Here is a 26193-nt window from a genome sequence, read left to right on the forward strand (position 1 = left end):
ATGTGGTCTTGGGCCTCGCCCTTTCCCTTCAAACCAACTGTTTCCCATGGTGAAGTAGGTCAGCCCCCTAAAGCGGTGGGAGGTGGGTGAAGAGACAGGGCAGCCCCTCCCACAGCGTGCCCCCGAGACCCCCCCCACCTGTAGAGCAGGCTTTAAACAGCAATAGCGGCCGTAGGAAGCGACCCCAAACTACCCCTGTCTGCAGGGCCATCATGGTGGGGGGCCAGCTGACGGGGTCCCCTTTCACAGGCCAGAAGCCCCTCTCAGAGCAGGGAGTGCATCCGCCCCACAGCACGCAACGAACGGACGGACCACTGAGTTGTTTAGCACAGTATAACCCAGCACTCTGAGTGGTGGCCAGGGCTGACGCTGTTTGGTTATGCTGGTGATTCTGTGGTCAGACCTGGCACCAGGGTGCAGGTGGGCTGCTGGGCACTCCCTCCTGACTGGACACCACTTCCCAGGCCAGGACCTGGCTGCCCGGGGCTCCGCAGGCCTTCTCCAGAAGGCGGCTCATGGGCCGGCTGGCCAGACATCTCTCTCTCTCCATCTCTATTCAGCCCACTAGGGCTACCTTGGGCTTGTGCCAGCATGGTGGTCTTGGGGGTAGTCAAACATCGCACATAGTGAGGGCTTCCCCCAGAGCCTCAGTACACTGAGCCAGCCTCCATCTGGCGCAGGAAGGGACTGCACAGGGTGGGTGGGGGGAACCTGGGAAACAAGGCTCGTTGTGGGGCCTAAGGGGCTGTCAATTCACCTAAAGAAAAACCCATTGATTTGATTGGACCAGTGAAGTGGAGGGAGACCCCGGTCTTATGGCCTTTCTCAGGAAGGAAGAGACACCAGGGTTTAGTGATTTTAAGGTGGGTAAAGACAGAAATCACCCACCCACCCACAACGGGGACACCAGAACCACCTAACGGTGGCTGCTACTGTCCAGTGACTTTCCTCTTCTGGGACTCTCCTGCCACGCAGAGGGCTTCATCATTCATTACAGGGATGTTCCCAGATGATTCTGCCACAGAAAACATCAACCATTTATGTCCCCAAATTCTTTGAACCCCTGGCCTTCCACCTCTCCTTTTGCAGTGCCCACCAATCCTAAGCTCTTCTATCAGGACCCTTCGCAGTGGGTGCCTCAAGGAACACCCTTGCCTTGCCCTGGGGAGGGAGGGGCTGGCTGTCCTGCCCTGAGGCTCTGGGTAAGGTTGGTGGCCTGCTGCGGCGTGGGGCCTGCCACGGGGGACCCTGCTGAGGCTGGGCAGAGTCTGTGGCAGAGTAGCTTTGGGGCTGTGGTGCGGTGGGGCCTTGGTGGCTCAGCGGTTTTGGGTGGTTTGCAGGTAGATGTTTCCTGCAGCAGAAGGAGTCTGCTTGCTCACAGGCCCGGGGGTTCCGGGGTTCAGTTCTGGTGGGCCCTGTATTAAGCGAATCGGCAGATCTGGCCCTTGTCCATGCCGCCCAAGGACACGGCTGTGGCTAGGACTTCTTGTTCCTTGTGCCCTCAGGAGCACCCCTGGAGTTGTCTCTGGCCACGAGGGGAGCCCACCCTGACCCCCCAAAGCAAGTGTCACTTTGGAGACAAACAAAATAAGGCCTATGGAAGCCGTCGTGGTAGAAATGATTTTATTTAGAAATCTGTGCCAGTGACATTCGGGCGACATGCAGACAGTCGTGCTTAAGCTGAAAGCCCAGTCACTTTCCCGTGAACAAATCGTTACGACTGGAATGTGTATTTGCGCCAGACTCTAACTCAGTTTCAGGCTCTGTGACACTACCTTTGTTAAATTCAGAATCCGGGAATGTAGGTGTTTAGTAGAACATAATCCTCATACAAAAGCCACCCCCCCCCCTCCCCGCATCTGCATGGTGGGAGGCACTGAGTCCCTCTTCTGTTCTGGATGTCTTGGATGAGTTTATGTGGGAAACCCATCTTGACATTACAGACTCAGCATTCTATCACAAGTAACAGTTTTCCCAGAAATATCACTAGCTGGTTGTTCTAAAGAATCACTGATTCTGAAACAAGAGAACCACCTCCGGTCTCCCAGTGATTTGCAGCGTAAGAACGTTGGTGCCCAGGATGGTGCCAGGGGTCTGAGCTCCCTGTTGTGAGGGATGCGACTGCACCTTCCTGGTCCCAGTACATCTGGCCGAGTGTGTCTTCCACCTGCTGGGCAAACGCCCAACACCGGCCGTTTGGAAACAGAGCCCCAGGGAAGAGCTTGGAACCATCCAGGCAGCACACGTCATCTCCTCCACTGCTCGGACAAAGCACTAGTGAAGGCAAGCGGCAGGAGCCTGGGCATAGGTGTGCGCAGCGCATGCATGGCTGCTGAGGCAGATGGGGCACAGGCCCCAGGCCTGAGGCCCCCAGGCCCCCAGGTGGGACTGGGGGATGCTCTCAGGGCCCCTGAGGCCTTGAACCTGCTCTGGAGCTGCTGTTTGTGACCTGTGTGCTTTGCTAGGAAGCAGAGCCTTGCAGGCCTCACCGGGAGCTGTTCTAAGTGGTGGGGGTTGGCAACGGTGGAGGGCACACGGGGCCACGGGCACTGGGGGCTGCCAGTGTGGAGCTGTGAGGTGCTCACCAGCAGCAGGAAGCTGGGCCGGGACAGAGACCCCATCAGGCCTGCTGGGGCAAGGGCTACAAAACTCAGGCACCCCCACATGGGCTGGAATGGGGGTGAGCTGAGCTGGGGCCCTAGAGGGGGGTCTGGAAGGAGGGGTCAGGGGAGTGTGGCGGGGAAGTCTGGGGTGTGAGGAGAGGTCTGAGGAGTGTGGGGGGAGGTTTGGGGGTGTCTGAGTGGAAGCGGGGAGGTCCGGGCATGGGAGTGTGGACTCAGGTTGGGGCTTGGGCCACTGGGAAGCCTCAGGGCCCCAGTGGAAGGTTTTGGAAACCCTTGGAACTTGTGATTGGCATAGGGGTCAGAGGTCATTTTGGTCCTTGGTTGCTGGGCAGACATAAGCCAGACTCATGAAAACACTGCTCTGAGTCAGGGTGGGTGGGTGTGGGTTTTTGGGGGGCGGGATCCCTGGGGACTTGGGGGAGAGCGGTGTATCTCTAAGAAGTATAAATGGGTATGTGGCTCCTGGGGAGGTTACTTATTCTATTTCTGTTTTAATCTTTAAATATAGTTTTACACTAACAGAAACACCCCGACCTCCACTGAAGCCTGTCCTCTCCGGCTTAGCCAGGCCCTGAGCCTCCCCCTCCTGGTGCCCCCCGGCCATGTACCCCGCTGCCCGGGCTGAGCCCCGTGCCCCACACTGTGCTGTTGGGCTCCCTAGTCTACAGCGGCAGGTGTGTGCTGGGACCATCTGGGCCCGGGGCAGCAAGCGGTGCCTCCTTGGAATCCCCACCACACCCACTGTCCCCGTCACTGAAACGTGGCCTTCATCCTCCGTAACTTGTCCTGGATCTTCCGGGAGTGCTTTTCGCTGGTGATCTGGTGGAAGGAGGCCCTGTTGTCTGCCGCTAAAATGGAAATGTCGGCCCCGCTGAAGCGTGCGATTCTTTGCTTGAGGTAGGACTGCAGCTTGGGGTCGGGCGCGAACGTGTAGGGGTTCTCCTGGAACGCACGCACCTGGCTCACCACCTTGGCTATGTTTCTGTGGGGGGGGGAGATGTGGACTGTTAGTCTGCACGAGCCTGTGCTTGCGCATTCCCAGCGCATCCTGGGAAGTGTCTAACCCAAACCTCTCCCAGTACAAACTCTGGGGTGAGTTTTCTGTATTTATTCACAAGGCCCAACCTCATTTCAGTACCCAGGCCTGTCTGCTCACCCGCGCTCCCATCCACCCCTCTGCTCGTGCCTCTGTCTGTTGGTCCATCCAGCCACTCTTCAGTCCATAAACATGTGCTGAAGATCTGTGTTGGGCCTGGTTGGTGCTGAGGGTTCTGACATGAACACACCCCGGTGTCAGCCCCTGAGCGCCCATGGAGGAGGTAGAGGACATAGATGCAGGGTCACTTAAGGGTGTACTCAGGGGTCACTGGGCACATGTTTCTCCCCAGCTCTGTGTTCAGGGACATCATGATCACGGCTCAAGAGCCACCATCACGAAAGTATTTACACCCTGGGCATTGGCCAATGCTTGCACCGGGACTCACTTCCCAGGAAAGCGGGAAGTTGGTGACCACACACCCCTGGGTGTCATCCAAGAAAGCGGGGACCACGAAGCAGAAGTCGGTAATTCTGCCTGAGGGAGGCCGTGGACTTCACATTCTCATCCTGATTGTGGATGAAGAGACAGCACCTCCAGAATGAAGGACTGCACTTTGGTGATTAAAAGACAAACACGCGGGGGCGCCTGGGTGGCTCAGTCGGTTACGCGCCCGACTCCTGATTTGGGCTCAGGTCATGATCTCCAGGTCCTGAGGTCGAGCGCCACGTGGGGGCTCTGTGCTGGGCATGGAGCCTGCTTGGGATTCTCTCTCCCTCTGCCCCCCCCCCCGCCCATCTCTCTCCCTCAAATAAAGACAAACATGCATATATATCCAGACCTAAAACAGAGTGAAGAAGAGTCATCATTAGGCCTCTGCCCACGCTCCTTCGGGATTGTGGCCTCTCCTCTTGTTAGTTTCCATTTTGCTGACACGGACCAGTGTGCCTCTTAAATAACTTTTTAAGTTGGTGACCAAAAGGAGGCTGGAGCCACTGGGCTGCAGGTCCCCTGGGCTGTGCCTGCTGAGATCTGCCCTTGACCCTAAGGGGCGTGCAGCTGGACCATGGCCTGACCAGCCTCACCCGTCTGTACATGTGGGTGATGCAGAGAGGTGGAAGGGGAGCAGGTGGCCCCAGGCTGTGGGGGTGCAGGCCTCTGGAGAAGGGCTGGCCCAGGCCTGTGAGATATGGGGGGGCATCTCCGATGAGGCCTGGAGCCCCCAGTGGAGGAGGGCTGGAGGGAGCTTGTGGCTTCCGAGGCAGAGATGAGCATGGCCCTCTTTGTCAGGGGTCACCAAGGTGGTTTTCACAAGCAGCCCCCAGTCTGCACCTCCCAGGTGTGCTGGGCCCACAGGGGTGCTGGGCAGGGGAATCGTGGCACCACTGGAGCAGGCTGAAGACTGGCCGCGGGTGCTGTGCAGACAGTGCTATAGGGCGAGGGGCCCATGGGGTCGTTGGGAGCATAGCCCCCTCACCTGAGCTTGCTCCACCTGTGGGCCCCATTGGTCATGGTGAAGCCCCCTGTCTCCAGCTGCTGGATGTGCATGGCCAGGAGGCGGGCTGAGGGCAGCGTGGGCTGGGCCCGGAAGCGCCGTCCTTCCATCAGACACAGGCTGTCACTCTTCAGGAAGACCTGAGGACCCAGCCAGGGGTGTGGGGAGGGGGAGACGGATGAGATGTCAGCCCAGGGCACTCAGCTCAGCCAGTCTGGGTTGGAGCTAGTACTCCCCCTGCAAGGGGCTACACAGCAATGATTTACATCCGATCCTCACTGTGCCTTGGATGATTGGGTCGGGGTCAAAAGTCTGGATGTCTGAAGCCTGCAGACACCAGGGGAACGCGGACATCCCTTGGAAAGCTACACACTTCCTGGCACCAGAAATGGCAAACTTGTATCCTAACTGACTCTCTCTGGGCTCCAGAAAATAGCCGGGTGACCCAGCTGCCCCAAGGGGGCCAAGACCCAGACTGCCTGGCTTCAGGGACCTGTTTCTGGTGTCCACTGAGGACACATGCCAGCCCTCCCACCCCATGGAGAGCTGTTTGGGGCCTTGGCTGCAGTCTGCTCCTAGGGCCTCCTCCGGGGCAATGCCCAGCCTTCCAGTGTTTCCTCATTTGTGACCTCAGGAGGCTGCAAGGAGGCGAGCAGGTCAGCCAAGCTCAGTTTGGTCCTCTGGGCACCTGTACCCTGTGCACTGGCCCCACAGTCTGTGCCCTGTGGGGAGATGGGCAAGGCTGGGCCAGCGCTGGGGGGGGGTGTGGGTGGCTGTGTGGTCTGGGGGCCGTGATGCAGGCTCTGCCTGGTGAGCCCCCCAGAGATACTCAGAGCATGTCTGCAGGGAACGCCCCAGGTGGACACAAGCTGCCAGAAGCTCATGCACAGCACCAGTACCTCCACGGCTTTCAGCTCTTCCATGACCTCCGCTATCTTCGCGGGTAAAATTCTCCAGGCCTGAAATTAAAGCACAGGTGAGCCCCCTGCGGCCACAGTGCCCACATGCCCGCCGTGGCCAGTGGCTCTCCAGGGTGACTCACAGGGGACTGCCTCACGGCCAGGTGCTCCAGGCCTCCCAGAATCTGCATGGCTGTCGCGAAGTTCCTCTGCTCATAGGAAGATTTTGCAATCAGCAAAAATTTGGACAGCAAATTCACCTGCAACTGAAACCAGAGAAGGACATACTCAGGGTCCTCGGATTTAAGACAAGCTGGTAGAGAGCCTCTGGGGACCCGTCAGAGTAACCCAGCGCCAGGCACACGGGCGGTGAGGGCCCCGCCACCTGTGTGGGAAGCAGGTGGTGAGTGGGCTTAGGTCTGGGGGCGGTGGCCGTGATGAGGCAGGACGACAGGCATGACTTGAAAACACAAAACAGCAAGGCAAGTGCCCCATAAGCGTAAAGATGTGAAAAGAAGTCAACCTCACTCTTCAAAAGCAAAGTCACTCCCAAGACAAACCTCTGCTCTAGGAGCAGGACAAACGGGGGAGGCGGCACAGCTTCAGGACCGGAAGGGCACCCGGCTGGGGGAGAGGGAGCCGATGCCTCTGGTGACCATTGGGAAACAAACAGGCAGCTTCTCATTTTCTGCCTGGCGGAGTCTACTGCTCCCCAGTTTTCAGAGCCTGACGGGTGGGGATGGGGTGGGTCTGGTTCCACGGGTCAGCAGATTTGACGGGAACACCCCACAGGGTTCTCATTCCTGACGGGGCACACCCTTTCAGAGCTGCCTCACCCTATGAACTGTCACCCGGGCCGGGGGCCACCCTTCAGGTGGAGACAGTGCCTGTGGGTCCCAACCACGTGCCTCTGCACTGGGCTTGACCTTGTCTGCGCAGATTCCGATGCTCTCAAGGGTCACACAGATGGAAGCTCATTCACCCTGGTGGCCTCCCATTGTCCAGCTGCGTGCCTCTTAGAGGATCTTGAAAAACATTTGCTCGCTTATACTTTTTAAGTCGACATCCCAATTTTTTCTTCATATATTTAAACAGATGCAAAATATGTACTTTCCAGCACTTTCAGATAAAACTGTTCCATCATGTTTTTGTTTTTTTTTTTTTAAATGTTTGTGGTAAAAAACGCGTAATGTAAAATCTACTCTTGAACCATTTTTAATATAGCTCAGTAGTGTTAACTACACTCTCCTGCTTGTGTCACAGCTTAGAACTCTGTTTTGTGAAACTGAAACTGCAAGCATCAAACCCCTGCTCCCCACCCCTCGCCCCCCAGCCTCTGGCGCCCAGCCTTCTACTTTCTGGCTGTGTGATTTCAACCACTCCAGGGACCTCCTAGAGTGGAATCAAGCAGTATTTGTCTTTCTGTGACTGGCTTATTTCCCTGAGCGTAATGTCCTTTAGGTTCATCCACGTTATGGCCTGTATCAGGACTTCATTCCTTTTTAAGGCTGAATGAGATTCCACAGTACAGACAAACCCCATTTGGTTTATCCATTTATCTGTGGATGGACATTTGGGTTGCTTCTTTCTTCTAGCTGCTCTATCACTTGAAAGACTATCTGATTAAACTGAAATCCAGTTTTGCCTTCAAATCCACCATTATTCATCTAAAAAAAAAGTCAGCAAGCTTTTCTTTAAGGTGACAAGCTTCACACCGTTTCTTTTTCTTCTTCACCTGTTTTTCCATTCTGTGCCCCCAAGGGTGTCATCTCCATGGACTGCACGGTTACCACCAAGGACATTTAATGACTGCCCATTGTATTCTCTGGCTCAAAATTTGAATTTTAGCCATTTTCTTGACAACAGCGTACAAAAATGAAAGTCTCCTGGATTGTTCTGACATTACAGTAAGTAACACACAATGTGTGAAACAACATATCGGAATGTGACAAACACCTTTGTCCAAGGTCCACGTGCAGTTTCATTAGAAACCCGGCTCCCACTCTTTCTCCCGTTGGTTCCTACATGTGGGTGTGTTGCTCATTTGAATAATTCTGTCCTTTGCTTACAGGGATGCGGGAGCCCTTTCACGACAACGGAAGGAGTTCTGCCCCGGTGACACCATGAGTCCTTCCAAGCTGGGTGCCAACAACTGGGTGTGCATCTGTTGATCTGTTCCACTGTGCTGACCACGCAGGCCTGTAAATGTGTCATGCCTCTCTGTGTTGACCTGCTGGGCAGGGAACATGCAGACTCAGGACACGGAGCCCATCTTCTCTCTGGGGCTGGGAAGGGGCCTGCCCTCTCTCTTTTTGGGGGCTCCGATGTAGGAATACTCCTGGGAAGCTGAGGTCCATGAAGTGACTGTTGACTGTCCTTGGTCAATTCTCATTGGAAGTCCTTGTGAAGCCCAACCACACAAGCCCCTGTTTGAAGACCCTGATTTAGGGAAGCCACATCTCGATGTCACTCATGACATCTGTAATGTTGTGGATTAGAACAAAGTGGGTAAAGCCCAGGGTCCCTGTTCCCACATCCTGGCAGAAATGAGGATGGGTCAGTCTGTTGGCTAACAAATCCCTAAAGCCTGAAAATTCTCCCCCAAGGGGGAAAAAGTGGAAAACTCTGCATATATTAATGGGCCTTGGGTTGCCCTGTGGGTTTGGGGTGAGCGGAAACATGGGGGAACATTAGAAAGACAAATTGCAGAGGCTGTTAATGCAGGAATAGACTTATCTTCACTTTGCTGTCTGATGAGGAGGTGGTGGCCTCTGCGGCCTCTGGGGCAGCTGGGGCAGAACAATGGTGCCCTCCCACCCCTGAGCGCCCCCTGTGATGCTCTGCCCAGGGGCAGCAGCAGAGGGGATCACGCTTGAGGAGACCTGTTATTTGGGCCAGAGTTTGCTTTAAGGGAGCTGCCGCCTGTGGAGTGGTGGGTGTCTCCCCACGGGAAGGGGCTGTGTTACACAGGAGGAGCCCTCGTGGTCCCAACCGTCATTCCTCTGTGTGCCGGTGTGGCCTCTTCATGTGGGCAGGACTCCAGTGATGCTCCCTCCCACTGCTTGCCTCAGGTAGTAAGAAACTGGAGGCCTTGGCCATAGGGTGTTGACTGGGTGGAGGTGCAGGTGCACTAGGGACTGGGGGGCTCTGTCCTCCCTCAACCCTCCTGAGTGGGTGGGAACCTGGAAGGAGGCGCTGGCTTTGAGGCGGGTGACTGTCCTTGGCCTGCCCAGTACCCTGCCTGAAGCAGGTGAGTGAGTTCAGGCTGAGATACCCACAGTCCAGGCCAAGAGAGGCCCGAGAACAGCAAGAGCTTGACCTTGACTGGACCGCTGACCTGTGTTTCATTTATTCCACAGACCGGCTGAGAACACACACTGTACTCCTGCAGGGGATGTGACAGTGACGGGGAATGTGACTAAGTTGGTTCCCACTCTCAGAGAGTTCAGGTTAGTGGGACACTTGGGAGTCACAATTCCCAGCCCCGGGACCTGGCTCAGGCAGGAGTGTGGAGGGAGCCCCCTAGGGGTGCACTCTGAACCCTGAGTGTGAGCGTGAGAGTGTGTGAGGGGCTGCGTGTGAGCAGGATGGTGCGACTGCAGGAGAGAGAGGGCATGTGTGTGACAGGGAGTGTGTGTCAGGGAATCTGTGAGAAAATCTATGTGGGTAACAGGGACTATTTAGGAGAGTTTCTGTGTGTCAGAGAGATAATGTATGTAAAAGCGATAGTGTGTGTGAGTGAGAGGGAGGGTGTGAGTGTAAGAGGGAGCACGTGTGTGAATGTGAGGGGGTATGTGTGTGAGAGGGAGTGTGTGTCAGGAGGGTATGGGTGTGGGAATGTGTGAGAGGGAGCACGTGTGTGAATGTGAGGGGGTATGTGTGTGAGAGGGAGTGTGAGTGTGAGGAAGTGTGTGAGTGTGAGGGGGTATGGGTGTGAAGGGGTGTATTTGTGTAAGGGGTGCATGTATCAGAGTGTATGCACACGTGTGACTCTGTGTGCACACACGTATGTGTGAAAGTTCCATGGAGGAGAGGCTTGTCATGGTGATCAGAGCCAGTGTGCATTTGCAATAAAGTGAAGAGCCACGTCAGGCTGGGGGTGTGACAGGCGGCACACACTGGAGAGCTGGATGGTGTCTGACGTCACCACCAACAAAAGCTGTGACACTACTTTTATGCTTTGCCTTGGGTTGAGTCTGGATTCCCAGCACTTGGGAGAACATTCGACTGGGGTTCCACAGAAGGCACCACGTGTCCATGCGGCTCTACCCCAAACCCTTCTCTGAGATGGGAGCTGCCGAGGCACCAACCTTGGAGGTGTGGCTGGTCACAATTTCAGCTGCCACCCAGGTGCTGACGTCATCTGCACTTCTCAAAAGCTGTAATAGGTACTTGTCCTGCACGTAATTGGGCAGAAATAAGCTGCAGGTTTTGGCTGACAGAGACTCGGAGGAGCTGGCTCTGGAAGAGACACAGGTGCACATCACAGCGAGGACGTGTGGAGGTGGCCCGGCCCAGCCCTGGGGTTGCAGGGGGCTCTCCAGATCCACGTGGGGCCGGCAGGATGGGCTCTGTGGAGAGTGGAGGGCCTGGCTCCGAGGCTGTTCATGACACCAGCGTCTCCCTTTGGCCACCAGTGTCCATGAGGCACTCAGGTGAAGCCCCCAAGACCCTGCCACCAGCCATCTGTCCCAGGACTCTGGGATGACACCCGACAGGTGAACACTCACTTGGGGATGGCCACACTTTTGTCCATGACGCCCAGGGCCCGTGAGTTTAAGAAGTGGACGGGATGGCACTTTTGAAATAATTCCTGTCAGAGACAAGGACACAGATGTTCAGCCCTTTCCCAGGGGCCTTGTGGACAAGGCAGCATCTCTAGGGGATTCTCTACCTGCCCGGCTGTGATGACAGCAGGTAGGATGACTGGAGTCACCATCACTACTGTCGCCTGCCAAGCGACGCAGGGCCCAGGATGGTGGGGAAAGGGACACCTGGGGGCGGGGCTCGGGTGGGAGCGGGGGCGCCAGGAGGGAGGAGGCCGGCAGGGCGCCCTCTAGCGCTTGCGAGCTGGGAGTGTCCGGGACGGGGGTGCAAGTTGGCCGCGGGAGTGGCCAGTGTGCCGCCAGAGCCATGCTCCAGCGCTGTCCCCACCCGCCCCCTGCCTGTGCATCCGGCCCCATTCATGGCCCTCCACGTGTCCCTCCAGCACACATCAGAGCACCAGAGCGTCCCTCCCCGTGACGCCCCTGCAGGTGAGCTGTGTGCAGGCCCATCACCTGTTGCAGAAGTGTTAGCTGGCTGAAGAGCTGGTGGGTGCTGTACTCGGTCAGGAAGTAGGGGCCCTTCTCGTTGGCCTTGGCATAGGGGCCGTAGAAGTCCTCGAAGAAGCAGGGCTTGGGCAGGGCAGACGCAATGGTGTACTGGCGCTCCTTGTGGTGTGGCAGTGCCAGCCCGTTGCCCCGGGACAGCCTCCACGGGAAGCTCTGTGGGGCAAGGTCAGGCTGTGCTAAAGGGGCCGTCAGCACAGCTGGTCCTTTCCAGGTGGGCAGCCTGGCGGGGGTGGGGCAGGGGGAAGACCAGGCTGGCTCTGGGCCTGGGACTCTTCAGGCTGGCTCAGCTAGAGCCACAGAGCAAATCCCTCCTGCCTGTGGCCGTGTTGGCTCAAGGACACCGTCCTGGTCATTTCAGCAGGTCCCCCATGGACAGAGCCACTGAAGTTTGGGGCCGTCCCCATATAGTACAGACAGGCCCCTTCAGACCTGGCCCCCATCCCAGGCCATTTCCTGATGATGGTGTCTCCCACCCAGACCTCTGGCCTGAGGGTCAGGAATGTTAGGTCATCTGAGGAGCTGGCCTGGGCTCCCCGGCTGTCCTGTCCTTGAGCAGGGTGAGGGGCAGGAGGTGCCAGCCTTACAGGGCTGGTACCTACGACTGGCAACGTGGGGAGCATGTGGGTACATGCAGGCGGTGTGCCTGTACGTGTGTTCGTGCGTGTGCACGCACTCTCTGTGTTCTCTGGGCTCAGGGCGCTGCACTGCCCGCCCCCGGAGGCCCTCCCCTGGGGAAGGCCCCCACCTTCCGGGAGACGCCGTCTTCTGAGAGCCTCTTACAGAGGGCACTGAGGGGTCTGCTGTCCTCCTCGGCTCCCTTGGGGTCCTCCAGGTCTGTGCCACGTGAGGTGCCCTCGGCCCGCCGGTCAGTGCCCACCTCCAGGAGGCCCAGCAGGTGCTCCGCGGAGCCGTCCAGTGGCAGGATCTGGGCAGAAGCACAAGGCAGTCGCTTGCCACCCAGACGAGGGTGGTGGCTCTCACCCCAAGTGCTGCCCGCGGAGGAGGAGGGGCTGCTCAGGCGCTCCGCCTGTGATCACCTTGGAAGAGATGAAGTCCTCAAGCCTGCCCAGGAGCCCGGTGTTCCGGGTGAAGTCCACAGCATAGCAATCTTCCAGCCAGGCCTGCAGGAGGCAGAAGCTTCGCTTGTAGATCTTGGTGAAGGTCGAGGTGGGGTCCTGGTGGGCCCTGCAGGCAGAGAGGAGGAGACCTAAGCCGTGCAGGGTCCCCTGCTGGCCCTGTGAGACCTGCCGCCCAACGCCGCACTCGGGCAGACGGCTGCCTGTGGGCACACTGCCAAGCAAGGGGGCGTGAGTGGGGTCTGAGCGTGGCTCTGTCTTTGAGAACGATTTCAGCCCTACCCTCCTGTCTCAGGGGATGGGAGAGACAGCCAGGAGGTGCCCAGCGGGGCCCCGGGCTCAGTGACCAGGACAGGAGCCTGCTGCCTCTCCTCCACCCTTGCCCGGCGCCCAGTCCTGGAGCACCTGTCACCCCCTGCAGCCAGGCCCCGAGATGCCAGGGGTCTGGGAGGCAGCGTGCAGGCGCTGCAGAGGAGGTGGAGTGGGAGCCTGGCTCCACAGGTGGAGGTCTCTCCTGTGATTCCCTGCCCCCAGGGAGGGAGTGCACAGGGAATCTGTCGGTGCTGCCAGGCCAGCTCAGAGAACAGGCCAGAGCACGTCCATCTAGCCTCTCCACTGACCCCAACCCTCGGCTGCCCATGTGTCGCAGAGGAAGGCTGAGGGCTGGCAAGACCCTCATCCCCTTCGGCCGCCCTCCTCCAGCTGACGGGCTTGGCACTCACCCGTCTCCTACCTGCCCCCGCCCCCACCTCCCCTCCCCCATTAGCATCAGCGGCCTCTCTCTGGCCTCTCTCCCCTCCTGCCACAGCTGGCTCCCTTCTCTGGGGCCCCGTGTCCCCTATCCTTGCTCTTCCTTCTCCCACCAGGCTCTGCCCTCATCCTTGTCAGGGTCACCAGGGACCCCCTCGCCCTTCATAGTCACTAACAAGGTGCCATGGGGTCCACCCTGTGGCTGTGTCACCCCTTGTGGGGTCCTGGGTCTGTGGCCGTACCTGGACAGGGTGCTGTTGATGCGGTCCAGGAGGAAGTGCAGGAAGTCCTGGGGCGTGCAGAAGTACCGGAAGGTGTAGAGGAACTGCTGTACGTACCCCTCCAGGAAGGCGTCACTGGAGCCGAGAGGAAGTGGTCAGACCACAGGGACGGCTGCAGCGCGTCCTCCAGCCCTGCTGGCCCAGGGCCAGGCCCCCGGCTCGCAGGTTCTCCCCACACCCGAGCAGCCAGTCCTGGCAGCCCTGGCAGGCCTCTCCTCCCACCAGACCTTACCTGTGCTGCAGGTAAGTGGGGGAGGCCCGGCTCCCCGCAGCCTTCCTTAGCAGTTCTGGGGTAAATGTGTGAAACAGAGAGCGTGTGATGTGCATGAGCGTGAACGCGTGTGTGTTCTCTGTGTGTGAGCGTGCGCATGTGTGCCCTTGCCAGGAGGGTGGCGGACAAGAAACCACTTGGAGTAAAAGGTGCATGTGGAGGGTGGGTAACATCAGGGACCCCCGACCGTACCCGGTGGGAGGATCTTCTTTGCCACTGACATTTAAGGCACCCTCACTCTCTGCTTCTAGAACCTATTCAGAAAACTTCTATGCATAGGCAGCAACTCCAGCCCCCAAATTGGAACTCACTGCATTAGAAATGAGAGTGGCAATTTGTGCCCCAAAGTTCTCAGTTTCTTCATGGCAAAACCAGGTAGTTGAGGGAAGGAGGGTCCTTAACGCTTCACCGAGCATCCCCCACCCTCAGGGATGCCCCACAGAGCCCCAGGTCGGGCGGCACCATGCAGGTCAGTGACTGAGTCTCGGAAACAAGAAAGGTGCGTGGGTCCTGGCAAGGCTGCCTCCCCAGCCACTGGAAGGTGCTTCAGAGTGCAGACATGATGTCTGAAGAATGAGGGAGGTCAGCCACCCAGTCACCCTGGGGCTTCTGTGGGCTGGGGATGCTGTGGCCGGGGTCAGGCCCAGCCTGTGAAGATAAACCACATGAGTGAAGGCTTTCCCCTTGTTGGAGGTGCTGTGTACAAACACACAGCACACAATGCAAGAGCCCTCAACACACACACACCCCATGCACATATGCACACACCCCACTCACACCCCCCCACGCACACACACACCCCACGCACACACACACCCCACCCACACACATGCACACACAAGTCTCCTGTAATCACACAGCAAACCCTCGGTGTGTGTGGTATACCCATCTTGCAAAGGGTATACCTGGGCCCCCGGCCAGTGGAAGGCTCCCAGCACAGCCAGGTGCAGTCCACCTCAGGAGTTCAGGCTACAGGGGCAGAGGCTGCTGTCCTGGGAGGCCTGGAAGGCCCCTGCTCTCAGGGACTTCCCTTGTTCCCCGACAGCCCCCAGTGTTCCCTGCTGACACCTGACCATCAGTTCTGGGGTCACCACAGCCTCCAGCTTAAAGAAGGCCTCAGGGGCTCCCAAGTGTGTCATGGGTCTCCCAAAGCCAAGACTGGGTGAGGCCTCCCACTACTGCCTGGGAAGGTAGTGTGTTCCCGACCCTGAACTGCTGGGCCCCGTGCCTGGGAATGGGCCAGGCCATTGGGTCAAGGGAACCTGCCAGGAGGTCCTGTGCCTGCATACCAGGTGAACACTAGAGGTCCATCCACACAGGACATGTGACCGTGCCGATGGACAGGGTGGGGGTGTCCTGAGGGTGCCTGTGACCCTGGGTGTGAGGGGACTGGCCCTCCCTGCTGCAGGGTGAGCATGCACACCTTGCACATCAGTTAGGGTATCCGATGAAACAACGTTGTGCTCATGCCCAGAGACAGTGGCTGCATAAGTAATTCAATGAGTGTGCTGAGACCAACCTCCCTGGCGGTCCCTGGGGAGCTAGACGATTAATTGTGGGGTGTTTTCACCTGGCAAAGTGGCTGGGATCCAGGTATGTTTCTGAGGCTCCTGTGTGTGTTTAATTTTAGAAGAACCCTGGGTTGTTAATTGTGCATGGCCACATTCCCCGGCTCTCCTCCCGGCACCTGTCCGGGGCGCACCTGAGATTCCAGGTGCAGGTCCAGCCAAGAGCTTGGCAAAGGGGACAAATGGCAGCTGACATAGGCCACTTAAAGTTCTGATGAAAACATTTTTAAATTAAAAGAAGTATAAACCCATCTCAGATGAGGGAAGGCAGAGACTTCTCACCTTGCTCACCTCCTGGGGGCCTGTTTCTTTTTTTCTGTCTCCCTTTTGCTTTCAAAAGGCATGAAGGGGTCCAGGGAATCCCACAGGCCCACCTCCCCACTTGGGGCATGGGAGCCCGCACCTGGAGTAGAGGTATGCCATGAGCCCCAGAGGCGTGCCGGCCTGCAGGACGCGGGCCTTCCTCTGCTTGGCGCCACGCGGGTGCTTGCTGACGTTGTAGAAGATGAGGGACGAGGACTCATCCAGGGGGCTGAAATCCAGTGTGTCGCAGTGGGCCGCGGAGATGTTCACGATCACGGGCAGGGCGCAGGGCTCCAGGCCCCACCGCTCTGCGTACATGACCTGTGTGTGCAGGGAAGCAAGCTGCCTCTGTCTGGTTGGCCTGCTGCCACCAGGTGCTGGCAGGACGCGGGCACTGGGTCACCCTGCTACTGACAGGGCGGGGGCGGGGGGTCAAGGGGGGTTAGGGATTCGGGCCGACTTGCCTGCAGGTACTTCTTGACCAGTCCCAGGAACTGCACTTTGCACTTCATTTCTTCCAGCTGCCCTCTCAGTTTGGACAACATGGTCTTCACCTCGGAGCCTGGGGGCGGGCAGAGTTGGCACAAAGCGGGCCCCAGCCCCCCGGAGCGCCTCTGCCCGGCCCCGAGCTACCTTTACTGCGCTTCTCCTTCTGCAGGAGCTTCTGGTAGAACTTCAGCGTCTTCCTGTAGTTCCTCTTCTCGATCAGGAGCTGCTGCTCTAGCTCCTGCCACGAAACAGCCCGTGAGCCCTGCAAGCGCCCGCCCCCGCGCGCACCGCGCTTTTCCGCGTGGTCGCAGAAGGTGGCCTTCCGCAGGGCCCGCACGGAACCACAGTGCGGGACACGTCCCACGCGGGGACACCAGGGTTCTCACGGGACCTCACAGGGACGCCGTCGTCATCCAGCCACAGAAACAGTCTGTGTGCGCCACGGGGACGTGAATTCCGACGAGGGGACTAGGAAATGTCGCCGAAGTGGGGGTTGGAGGCTAGCGGGACATCTCGGCAGCGCCACTCTTGGTGAAGGGCAGACCCAGCAGGGACCCGGCAGGTGGACACACTACCGGGGATTGACTAGGAAGGTTTCCTCCGGCCCCCGCAACAGCCCAGCCAATGAGAGACGCTCAGGGCCCAGCCAGAGAGATGCTCAGGGCCCAGCCAATGCAGCCCCCAGTTTACTCCAATGGACTTTTAGTTTACAACAGGCGCCCCAACTACCCCTATAAAAGAGCCTCCTCTTTATTCCCAGGTCTCGCCTGTGGTTTTTGCCCTAGTTTGCTTTTGTATGTTGCAATTCTCCGCTTTCCTGAATAAACTGTTTTTCTGGTAAAGTAACTGTTTTATTATGAAGGTCAACAGAACTGGGGGCAAAGATAGTATCTCAGTAAATTGGTATTTGCAAAGTAGATCCCATTGAGCCACTTAAAACAATGAGGGCAGAAAACCGTTGAGGCAGCTAGTGGCCTGTCCCGGCTTCTTGACCGTCCCCCAGCCCAGGAAAGCCAGGGCCCCGCACGAGGAGGGGGTTGGGGTTCAGGGGCCGCGGCTTGGGCCCCGCCCTGGCCCACCGAGGAGCTGCCCTTCTGGAGAGGTGTCCAGGACCGCTTCTGCCTGGTTGGGGGGACGGGGGGCTGGCCCGCGCCTCTGGCCTCCCTGGCCCCCTCTGGCCCCCCTCCCAGCCGAAGGCCCTAGCTGCCCCTCGAGGCCCCTGCAGGACCCCCACGCGACCGCCGGGGGCGCCGCGTCCCCGCACCTGGGCCCCCGAGGGTGGGGATCCCACGTGAGGCCCGCTACCCGGCTGCCCGGCTGCCTGTCTGCCTGGCTTGCGTGGCCGCCCCCCGCCGAGGGATCCCCGCGCGGAGTCCCTGCCCCAGACCCAGGCTGGCTAGCCCCTGTTCCCACCGGGGCCCCTTGGCGGTGCTGCGCGGGGACAGCGGCCAGGACGCGTGGCCCCTGCTGCTCGCGGGCAGTCCAGAGAGCCGCGGTGCCAGCAGGGCTTCCTCGGCGTCACGGTCTGCGAGGGTGCCCAGCAGCAGGGGCCCCAGCTCCTTCCTGGAGAATGTGCATCTCCCAGGAGGGTCCACAAGCTTGCTTGGGGTGGGGGGAAGTTCCCCCAGCTCTGTCCTCCAGTGAGGTGGGTCTGGGCTCTTCTCTCACCCAGAGGGACCAGGAAACCCTCGAGGCTGGAGGGCAGGCTCAGGGCAGCCAGTGTTAGAAATGCCAGAACCCGGACATGGCTCCTCCCTCGACGGAAGGAGCAGACAGATGCAGCCTGGCTTACTGCTCCCAACCCTGCAGGGTCCAGGGCTGAGGAGGGCTGTGAGTCTGGAGCGGTGAGGGCGCTGGAAGCCTGCTGGGTCCCTGGGAGGGGGCCTGGAGCTCCTGCGGGTCTTCAGCTGGGGCTGTGAGGTTGCCTGTCCCTGGGGGAGGAGGGTAGGTGTGGGGTGGGCACAGTGAGGGACCTGGCTAGGGCCAGGGGCCAGAGGAAGAGGCAGAGGCCCGGGGACCTCTCAGACTCCCAGGGAAATGACTTCCTGGTAGCAGGGCTCAAGGTGGCCCCAGGGCCCTGAAATGGCCACGCTGATAGGAGCCTTAATCTGAAAGCCAAACACACTCCAGTCTTCATTTGGGCACTTCTAATCAGCTCAAACCCAAACAAGCTTTCCCCTGATCTCCTCTAACTACAACAAGGGACTTTGCTTTGTTGGTAGAGCACTTATTTCTGTACAATTTTGTGAAATTAAAAATGCAGGTGGTGTTTTTATTTAAATATTGGAATCTCTTCTATCTGATGGTTTTACTGAAAAGGTGGTTCATGTGGCTGTCTTCTTCCTCATGCCTCTGTTTTATTTATTTTTTAAAGATTTTATTTATTTATTTGAGAGAGAATGAGAGAGAGGGAGAGCATGAGAGGGGGGAGGGTCAGAGGGAGAAGCAGACTCCCCGCTGAGCAGGAAGCCCGATGCGGGACTTGATCCCGGGACCCCAGGATCATGACCTGAGCCGAAGGCAGTCGCTTAACCAACTGAGCCACCCAGGCACCCCTCATGCCTCTATTTTAACAGTGGGGTAAGCAGATGGTCACGCCAGGTGGTAGGAACCTCAGGCCTGGGGCAGCTGTGGAGCAGGGGCTGTGCCAGTTTTGGGGGACGTGGTGCAGACTGAACACAGAACCACCTTCCTCTCCCACGTCTCTGTTGTTGAATCAGGTCCCCCAAGGCCTCCAGGTCCTTCTCCAGCTGGGTCACGTGCAAGCTGCTGAGGGTGGGGGTGTCACACGCTGGGACGGCAGGCAGTCTCTCTCCGTGGAAACAGGCGTGGAGAATGCTGATTTTGAGCACAGCGAGATCCCCACGTGAGGCAGACGTCTGGGGAGGAAGCCTGCTGAGCACAGCTCGTGTTGCCCCAAAGCTGCTGAGACATCTTTTGGCTGGGACTGTGTGTGAGGAGAGTGAGGATCTGACGTTGCACACCCTGGCTCCAAATCTGCCTTCCCGGCTTGTCGGCCCGAGGACCCAGTCGCTGGTCGTCAGGGTGGGGGACAGAATGAGCGCCCAGGGTGTGTGGGGCAGAACTGTGTGTGCAGGACCTACACGCGCCTCCGACATGGGAGCCACTGGCCGTGTGTGGCGGCTGTAGTATTAAAAGGACATGAAAATATCAATTCCTCTGTCTTGTAGGCCACACCTCGAGTGCTCAACCACACATGGCTGGTGGCTACCCGGGGGTGGCACGGATCTGGAGTGTGTCATCACTGAGGACAGTCCTGTGGGAGGGCACAAACCCTGACCCCGGCACACATAGGTGGCCCCGCAGAGCTGTGCTCACAGGTGGACTCATCTCCGCCCTCTGGTTCAAGCAAGGCTGAGGGTCTCTCCAGTCCCATCCACGCATGCTTCTCTGTGACCCTCCCTCCCTCCCTTCCTTTTTTTCTTTAGATTTTATTTATTTATTTGAGAGAGAGAGCACCGAGAGAGGGAGAAGCCGACTCCCCACTGAGCGGAGAGCTGGACACGGGGCTCCATCCCAGGACCCTGAGATCATGACCTGAGCCAAAGGCAGCCGCTTAACCGATGGAGCCACCAGGCGCCCCTAATCCTGGCTCTCTGAAGACGCCATGACCCTGGCTGACGTCCCCCAAAGCCTGAAGAGGGGAAGGACGGCCCCGAGCCCTGTGTTCCAGGGCTCTCCTTTTGTGCAGCTCAGGACCGCCATGGAGAGGGCACTCTCTGAGGCCACCCTGCACAAAGCTCTGTCCAGCCCCGTCGCCCCCTCGCACACTGTCCAGATGCTGATCCAGACCCCTCCCCCCAGAGAGGGCCCGTGGGACACACCTGCTTCCTGCCGGAAAGGAGGGCGCACACAGACTCCAGGACTGTTTCGACTGATTTTAAAACTAAATCTATGTGAACTAAACTCCACACAAGATGGGATAATGGAGAAGACACACACGAGCGGGGCTTCACAACGACCATACTTGGCAGAAGCACAGCAAACCCGACCACAGCTGACTCGGACTGGCGAGGTCTAAATAAAATACTTAGGATCATTTGCGTTGAGGTGCTTCCCCCGGCCTAACCCAACGAAGGACTTCCCCCATAGAATTAGGAGAGAAGTAAATGTGAATGATCTGAGGCACAACCACACATGGCCCTCCCCGTCGACACGGGCCTGAAAGCTGGCCAGCGCTGGGGTCAAAGAGGACCCCAGTCGGAAGGAAGCGGGAAAGCCAGCACTTACAGACAAAGAGAGAAAGGAGGGGGGAACCAAAATCCGCACCACTCACCTAAATACTGAAAGCAAAGCCTGTTTTAACAGCCGGTGAAGGGCAACCAAACCCCTCGGGGCAGCTTCACAGCCCGGGCGCCTGGGGTGCGGCACGAGGAGACGCGGGCACCCAGCCCACACTCACGGCGGGTGCGCGGGGCATGTGGGCACGTGCTCGGTGACCAATGGAGGGAACCCGGTGCCCCCCAGCCGCTCTGCCCACCCCAGCGCCTGGGCCTGCCTCACACCCGCTCGGTTTGGGTAGTGAGTGTGAAAGTGTGACCAATAGTTGTTTTACACCTTTCGAGTTTGCCCGAAATGGACGCAGCGGGTTCTCAAAGAGAAACGCGAAACTACGGCGCCCTCGTCCAGCCGCACCCCCCCTCCCCCCATGCAGGCGAGGGCGCAGGAAACTCACCTGTCTGCATTCCGGTTCCAGGAGGGACGTCTTCCCCAGGTGAGCAGGAACAAAAGGGAAACAGGGTCACTCCGGGTCACTCCACAGCGTCCCTCAAACCGCCTGCCTCCTCCCGACTGTGCCCCCCGCAGAGTGACCGCAGAGTGACTGTGGGACCGAGCCTGTTTCAGAGATGGGAGGCCCCGGGCACCCCGTCCCAACCGCAGGGTCATGGTCCACACCAGGGCAGCCACTGGCCGCCGGCACTCTTCTGGTCTGAGCTGGCCTCTGAGCCCACTTTCAAGAACAATCTGAGTCTGGTGCAGGGGTGACCCGGGCGCACCAGTGGGAGCATCTTCCCGCAAGGGGCCGCCACCCTGAGGAGAGCACAGGACTGAGGAAAGGGCCCGTCAGCCTACAGCAGGCTCTCACACACACAAGAGCCACCCTCTGCTGAACACAAGGGGCTGGCAACAGGGCAGGCTGTCCATAGCCGTCCATCCTAAGGATGTGACTATAGTCGGCAGGCGCGACCTGTGAGGTCAGGGGATGACCTATGACACTGGAGGACACACCTGGACTCTTACCAACCCCCCTTCCCCACAACTCTCGGATTAAGCTGTTGGGGAAGTCGGTGTGGACACAGTGAGCTCTGCCTCTGAAAGGGCCACGTCCTCTGTTACTGGGGCGTGGGCGCCCCCAGCCTCCCTGTTCCCAGGTCAGCGGGGCTCCTGTCTCCTGGTCCAGCTGGCGGTTAGAGTAACAGGATGCTGGTGGGGCGGTGCGCACGGATTGAGGGCAAAGGAAGCTCCGAGGGGATGCTGCCTCCGTCTCTTCTCTGTTCACGTGGATTCAACTAGAATGACATCTGTAAGCATTGGTTCAAGTTCCCAAGGCCAAGGGTCATCCTCTCCTTCGTTTTGTTTTCAACTATTTTTCTAAAAGATTTATTTATTTATTTGAGAGAGAGAACATGCGCGCACAGTGGGGGGAAGCAGAGGGAGAGAGAGTCCCAAGCAGATTCCCTGCTGAGCGCGGAGCCCGACGTGGGGCTCGGTCTCACGACCCTGAGATCACCACCTGAGCTGAAACCGAGAGTCGGACGCTTAACTGACGGCACCACCAGGTGCCCTGCTCTCAACTAGTTTTTAAATTTTTATTTTGAAAAAATTTTTGTGACAAAATAGACATAAAATTTACCATTCTAACCATTTCTCATCGTGCTGTTCGGTGGCATGAAGCACACTCAGCCCGTTGTACAACCATCCCCACCCTCCATGTCCATCTTACAGGAGGGAAGCTCTGTCCCGATCAGCCCCCATCCCCTGCCCCCGTGTGGTCTCCGTGAACGCGGTGACTCCAGGGACCTCATGGAGGTGGGGTACACAGTCCTGGTCTTTCGGTGTCTGGCTTTCACTCAGCGTCAGGCCCTCGGGGCTCCTCTGTGACGTGGCAGGGGCCAGCCTGTCCCACCGTATGCATACTCTCCATCTCCATCCATCCATCCGTTGATGGGCACTTGGGCTGCTGTGAACCAGCTCTCGGACGACCTCCTCCCAGCTCTTCGGGGTGGACACCCAGAGGTGGACTTGCTGACTTACATGGTAAATCTAGGCTTAATTTTTGGAGGAAACTCCAGAGTGGCTGCGCCATTTTACATTTCCACCAGCCATGCACGAGGGTTCCAGTTTCTCCACATCCTCCCAACATGATATTTTCTTTCTTCTTTTTAAAATTTTGGTAAGAGACATCCTACCATGTGTGAGGTGGTGTCTCACTGTGGGTTTGATTTGCTTTTCCCTAATGACCAGTGATGTTGAGCATCTATTCATGAGCTTTTGGCTATTTGTGTATCTTCTTTGGAGAGACATCTATGTAAGTCCATCATTCCTTGTTCAGCTGGCTTTTTGGGTTGTTGCTGTTGTGTTCCCTATACATTCTGGAGATTAAACCTTTCTCAGATATATGATTTGCAAATGTTTTCTGCCATTCTGTGGCTTGCCTTTCCCCTCTGTTGATGGCGTCCTTTGATGCACAAAAGGTCTGCATTTTGATTGAGTACAATTTTTCTTTTCTTTTCTTTTTTTTAAGGAACTTATTTATTTATTTGACAGAGAGACACAGCGAGAGAGGGAACACAAGCAGGGGGAGCGGGAGAGGGAGAAGCAGGCTTCCCGCGGAGCAGGGAGCCCGATGTGGGGCTCGATCCCAGGACCCTGAGATCATGACCTGAACCGAAGGCAGACGCTTAACGACTGAGCCACCCAGGTGCCCCGAGTACAGTTTTTCTATTTTTACTTTTGTTGCCTGTGCTTTTGGTGTTATATCCAAGAAATCACTTCCACGTCCAGGGTTATGAAGCTTCTCCCATTTTCTTCTATGAGTTTTATAATTTTAGCTCTAACGTTTAGGTCTCTGATATTTCAGTTAATTTCTGGAAGTGGCATGCGGTACAGGACCAACTTTATCTTTTCACAGGGGGACACCCTGTTTTCCCAGCAGACTGTCCTTGGCCCACTGGCCGGTCAGACGGTTTCTCAAAAATCATCTCACTATGGGCTTATTTCCGGGCTCTCCTATCCACCCTACTGTTCTGTACATCTGTCCTCATGCCAGGACCACACTGTTGACAATGGCAGCTCTGTAGCAGGTTTTGAAATCAGAAGTGTGAGTTGCCCACTTCTGTTCTTCTTTTTCATGATTGTTTGGCTAGTTGAGGTCCCTTGAGGGTCTGTATGAATTTTAGGATGAGTTTTTCTACTTAGTGGAAAACCGTCATTGGGTCATTGCTCTTTTCAGCTCCAGGATCTGTACGAGTGTGGACGTGCGGATGTTTCACACTCTGAATTAGAACAGTGTTCTGTGTTATTTCTTTTGCTTCTCAAACTGCTCTGGCTGCTGGGGGCCCTTCAGCCGGCTCCTCTGAACGTCGACATGCCCCCATCATGGGTTCTTAATCATTTCCTCACTTTCTGGTCCAAGATGGCCCCAGCTCGTTGTCACCGGTTTTGCCCCAGTCCCGGGGTCCGTGATTTCTCCCAGGAGCCCTGGTCCCTCTGACTGGAGGATGGCCCTGGAACCAGGACCCTGGCACGGGCCGTCTCTGCTTCCAGGCCCTCAGCCCACACAACTAGGAAACGCGCGGTGCGTATTTCAGGGAAGCATTTTAGTTCCTCACTGCCCCCTCAGAATCCGCGTCATGGCACTCACTGTCCACGGGCCCTTCTCAGTGACGAACGTCAGGATCCTCAGGACCCTCCAACACCAGGACAGCCCAGGGTGTGGAGGACCTGTTCCACTCCTGCTTACGAGGCCCGTGCGTGTGGTGGGCTGTCATGAGCTGCGGCCCCATCGCTGGTCCCACGATGGGGAGTGTGATGTGGCTTTCTGCCTCTTTTAGGCTATTCACTTTCCACTGCTGGGAGAGGCCATCACAGGTAGAAAGCTGCTGGGGCGAGAACATCTAGCAGCTCCGAGTAAGCTTCATGGTGTGCAAATACACGTTACAGAAAAGGAAGTGGGGGCGAGGTCCGCAGGTCCCCTGCCCCCCCCGGAAGGAAGGAGCCGGTCAGGGGCTGGGAGCCCCGGACTCTGATGCAGTGGCACGGAGCTGCCCTGTGGTCTGAGCTCTGTGCTCCCTGCCCTGACAGCCTACATGGGGGCTCCCCTCCATGCCAGGGCCCCACCGGAGGTCCCTGCCAGGCCCCGTAGTTTGGTGCCCATGATGGCACATGCAGGGGATCACAGCATGAAGCCAGGAGGGGCAGGGTGGGTCCCCAGGGCATGGCCCCCATCCTCACATGTGCAGGCCGGGGGCAAGGCCCTGCTCTTTTTCCAGCTTGGGACTGAGCAGGGACGCCAAGTTCAGGCAGTGGCAGGAAGTGAACAAGGGGGGGGCCCTGGGGGAAGGTTCGGACGGTGCTGTCAGGGCTGGGGAGATGCTGCAGTCCTGTGGCTTCTGCTTGGAGGCCAGAGGAAGTGTCATGCCGGGCAGGTAGACTCATCAGGAGAAGTGCTTAAGCACTGATGGAGTCTTTCCCGACTTGTCCTGGAGGGTCAGGCCTTGTGCGCCAAGGCCCAAGTGGGGGCTCCTGGTCACAGGGGAAGGCTGCAGCCCAGGTCAGAGCCGCTGGGTATGGGGGGCAGCGGCTCAATGGCAGGGGCAGCGACCATGGGTCCAGAGCTCTGTGGGGTGCCCTCACCCAGGGGCTGCCTGGCCTGGCCACCCTCAAGTTTGTGGGCTCCTTTCACCCTGCTGAACAGGAAGAAGCGTAGGCTGCCCTAGCTGGAGGGACGCTGACCACCAGAGAAGCCCAGGCCAGATGACCCCGGGGTCTGGCCAGAACGCACCGCCGCGGGCAAGGCACGAGGAACAGGAGACTGCCTGGGAGGAGGGGGCTCCACCTGCCTGCCCAGCCCCAAGACACGGCCTGAGGCCAACAGTCACCTGGCGCCCATGTGCCCAGCTAACAGAGAGAAAGGCCATGTCCTTCCCGAAATGTGGAGGACACACGCAGATGAGCACAGTACTCCCATGGAGGGTGCCCAGACGGGCGCGGGGGTCACTGGTGGTGGGTGGGGGCCCAGACGTGGGACGCAGGGAGGGGCTCTGGACGCACCCCCCCACTGCCTGAGTGACTGGGAGCTCCTGTTGTGATGTGGGACTTGCCGCCCGGGGCGCCTCTGCGGCCATGGCACCCTCTTCCCCGACACGGCCAGCAGCGGGCAGCGGCCCGGGACTCACCGGGCTCTGGGCGTCCGTGTCTGTGGCCCTGCCGGCTCTCTGCCTCACCAGCTCCTTCACGTAGCTGGAGACGTCGGCACCGAAGCAGTCTGCCTCGTAGAAGGCGCTGCACCAGCCGGGACTGCAGCTCTGGAGCTCGGCCGGGCCCGAGTGCACAGCCGGGGCCCCCTTCTTGGGCCTGGCCAGCTGGGCCACCGCCTCGGGCCCCGGGCCCCCTCCCTGCTGCCCGTGCTCTCCGGCCTCCTGCTGCTGTTCCCGCTCGCCTCTGACCGACTTCTGAGGCCGGAATCCCACCTCAAAGTTACCCCGTGAGAGTTCGTCCGCGTCCACATCGGACAGCGCCGGGGACGGGCAGGGGGCTCGGCTGACCCGCGCGGTGGTCAGTTTCTCCTTCCCTGCACAGAGGAGGAGGATTTCGCTCGGAACTCTAGTTCGTGTGGCAGAGTCCATCACTAATTGTTTACGGAGAGGCTGCTCGTGCTGAGTTGGGGACGCGAGGCCCCTCGAGACGGCCGGGTGCCCCCTGCTTCTCTAGGGGCCCAACAGAGCTCAGGGCGGTGGTCCTGCGTCCCAGGAGGGTCCCTCAGATCCCCTCCCAAACACAGGCTGTCCCGTGGGGCCTGAGTCCAGGGAGGAGACCCCAGGGCTT

The 26193-nt window shown here is 58.4% G+C and overlaps 1 protein-coding gene and 1 long non-coding RNA gene across 3 annotated transcripts in view; one reads left to right on the plus strand and one right to left on the minus strand.

Annotated features, from left to right (window-relative positions):
• Nucleotides 1–3283: 3283 nt before the first annotated feature.
• Nucleotides 3284–26193, minus strand: part of KNDC1 (kinase non-catalytic C-lobe domain containing 1) — a 61821-nt gene continuing 38911 nt past the window's right edge. For both annotated transcript variants that reach the window (XM_088019855.1, XM_088019854.1), the window contains exons 17-31: nt 25545–25939; nt 20822–20851; nt 16270–16363; nt 16101–16198; nt 15737–15957; nt 13456–13569; nt 12425–12572; nt 12133–12312; nt 11334–11540; nt 10785–10867; nt 10365–10515; nt 6198–6320; nt 6055–6114; nt 5138–5295; nt 3284–3606 (exon numbers count right to left, since the gene is read on the minus strand). In XM_088019855.1, the coding sequence (XP_087875981.1) occupies nt 3375–3606; nt 5138–5295; nt 6055–6114; nt 6198–6320; nt 10365–10515; nt 10785–10867; nt 11334–11540; nt 12133–12312; nt 12425–12572; nt 13456–13569; nt 15737–15957; nt 16101–16198; nt 16270–16363; nt 20822–20851; nt 25545–25939 (2294 nt within the window). In that variant the 3' untranslated portion in view covers nt 3284–3374. The remainder of the gene's footprint in view (nt 3607–5137; nt 5296–6054; nt 6115–6197; nt 6321–10364; nt 10516–10784; nt 10868–11333; nt 11541–12132; nt 12313–12424; nt 12573–13455; nt 13570–15736; nt 15958–16100; nt 16199–16269; nt 16364–20821; nt 20852–25544; nt 25940–26193) is intronic.
• On the plus strand, nt 13584–16967 carry LOC148162130 (uncharacterized). The gene is made up of 2 exons (XR_015767087.1): nt 13584–13737; nt 16158–16967. It is a non-coding gene; the product is annotated as an uncharacterized LOC148162130 (long non-coding RNA).

The sequence above is a fragment of the Eumetopias jubatus genome, unplaced genomic scaffold, assembly GCF_037043125.1.
Source record: "Eumetopias jubatus isolate StellerSeaLion01/CBP00866 unplaced genomic scaffold, mEumJub1_p1.0 scaffold_17, whole genome shotgun sequence".
In the NCBI taxonomy this organism is placed as follows: Eukaryota; Metazoa; Chordata; class Mammalia; order Carnivora; family Otariidae; genus Eumetopias; species Eumetopias jubatus.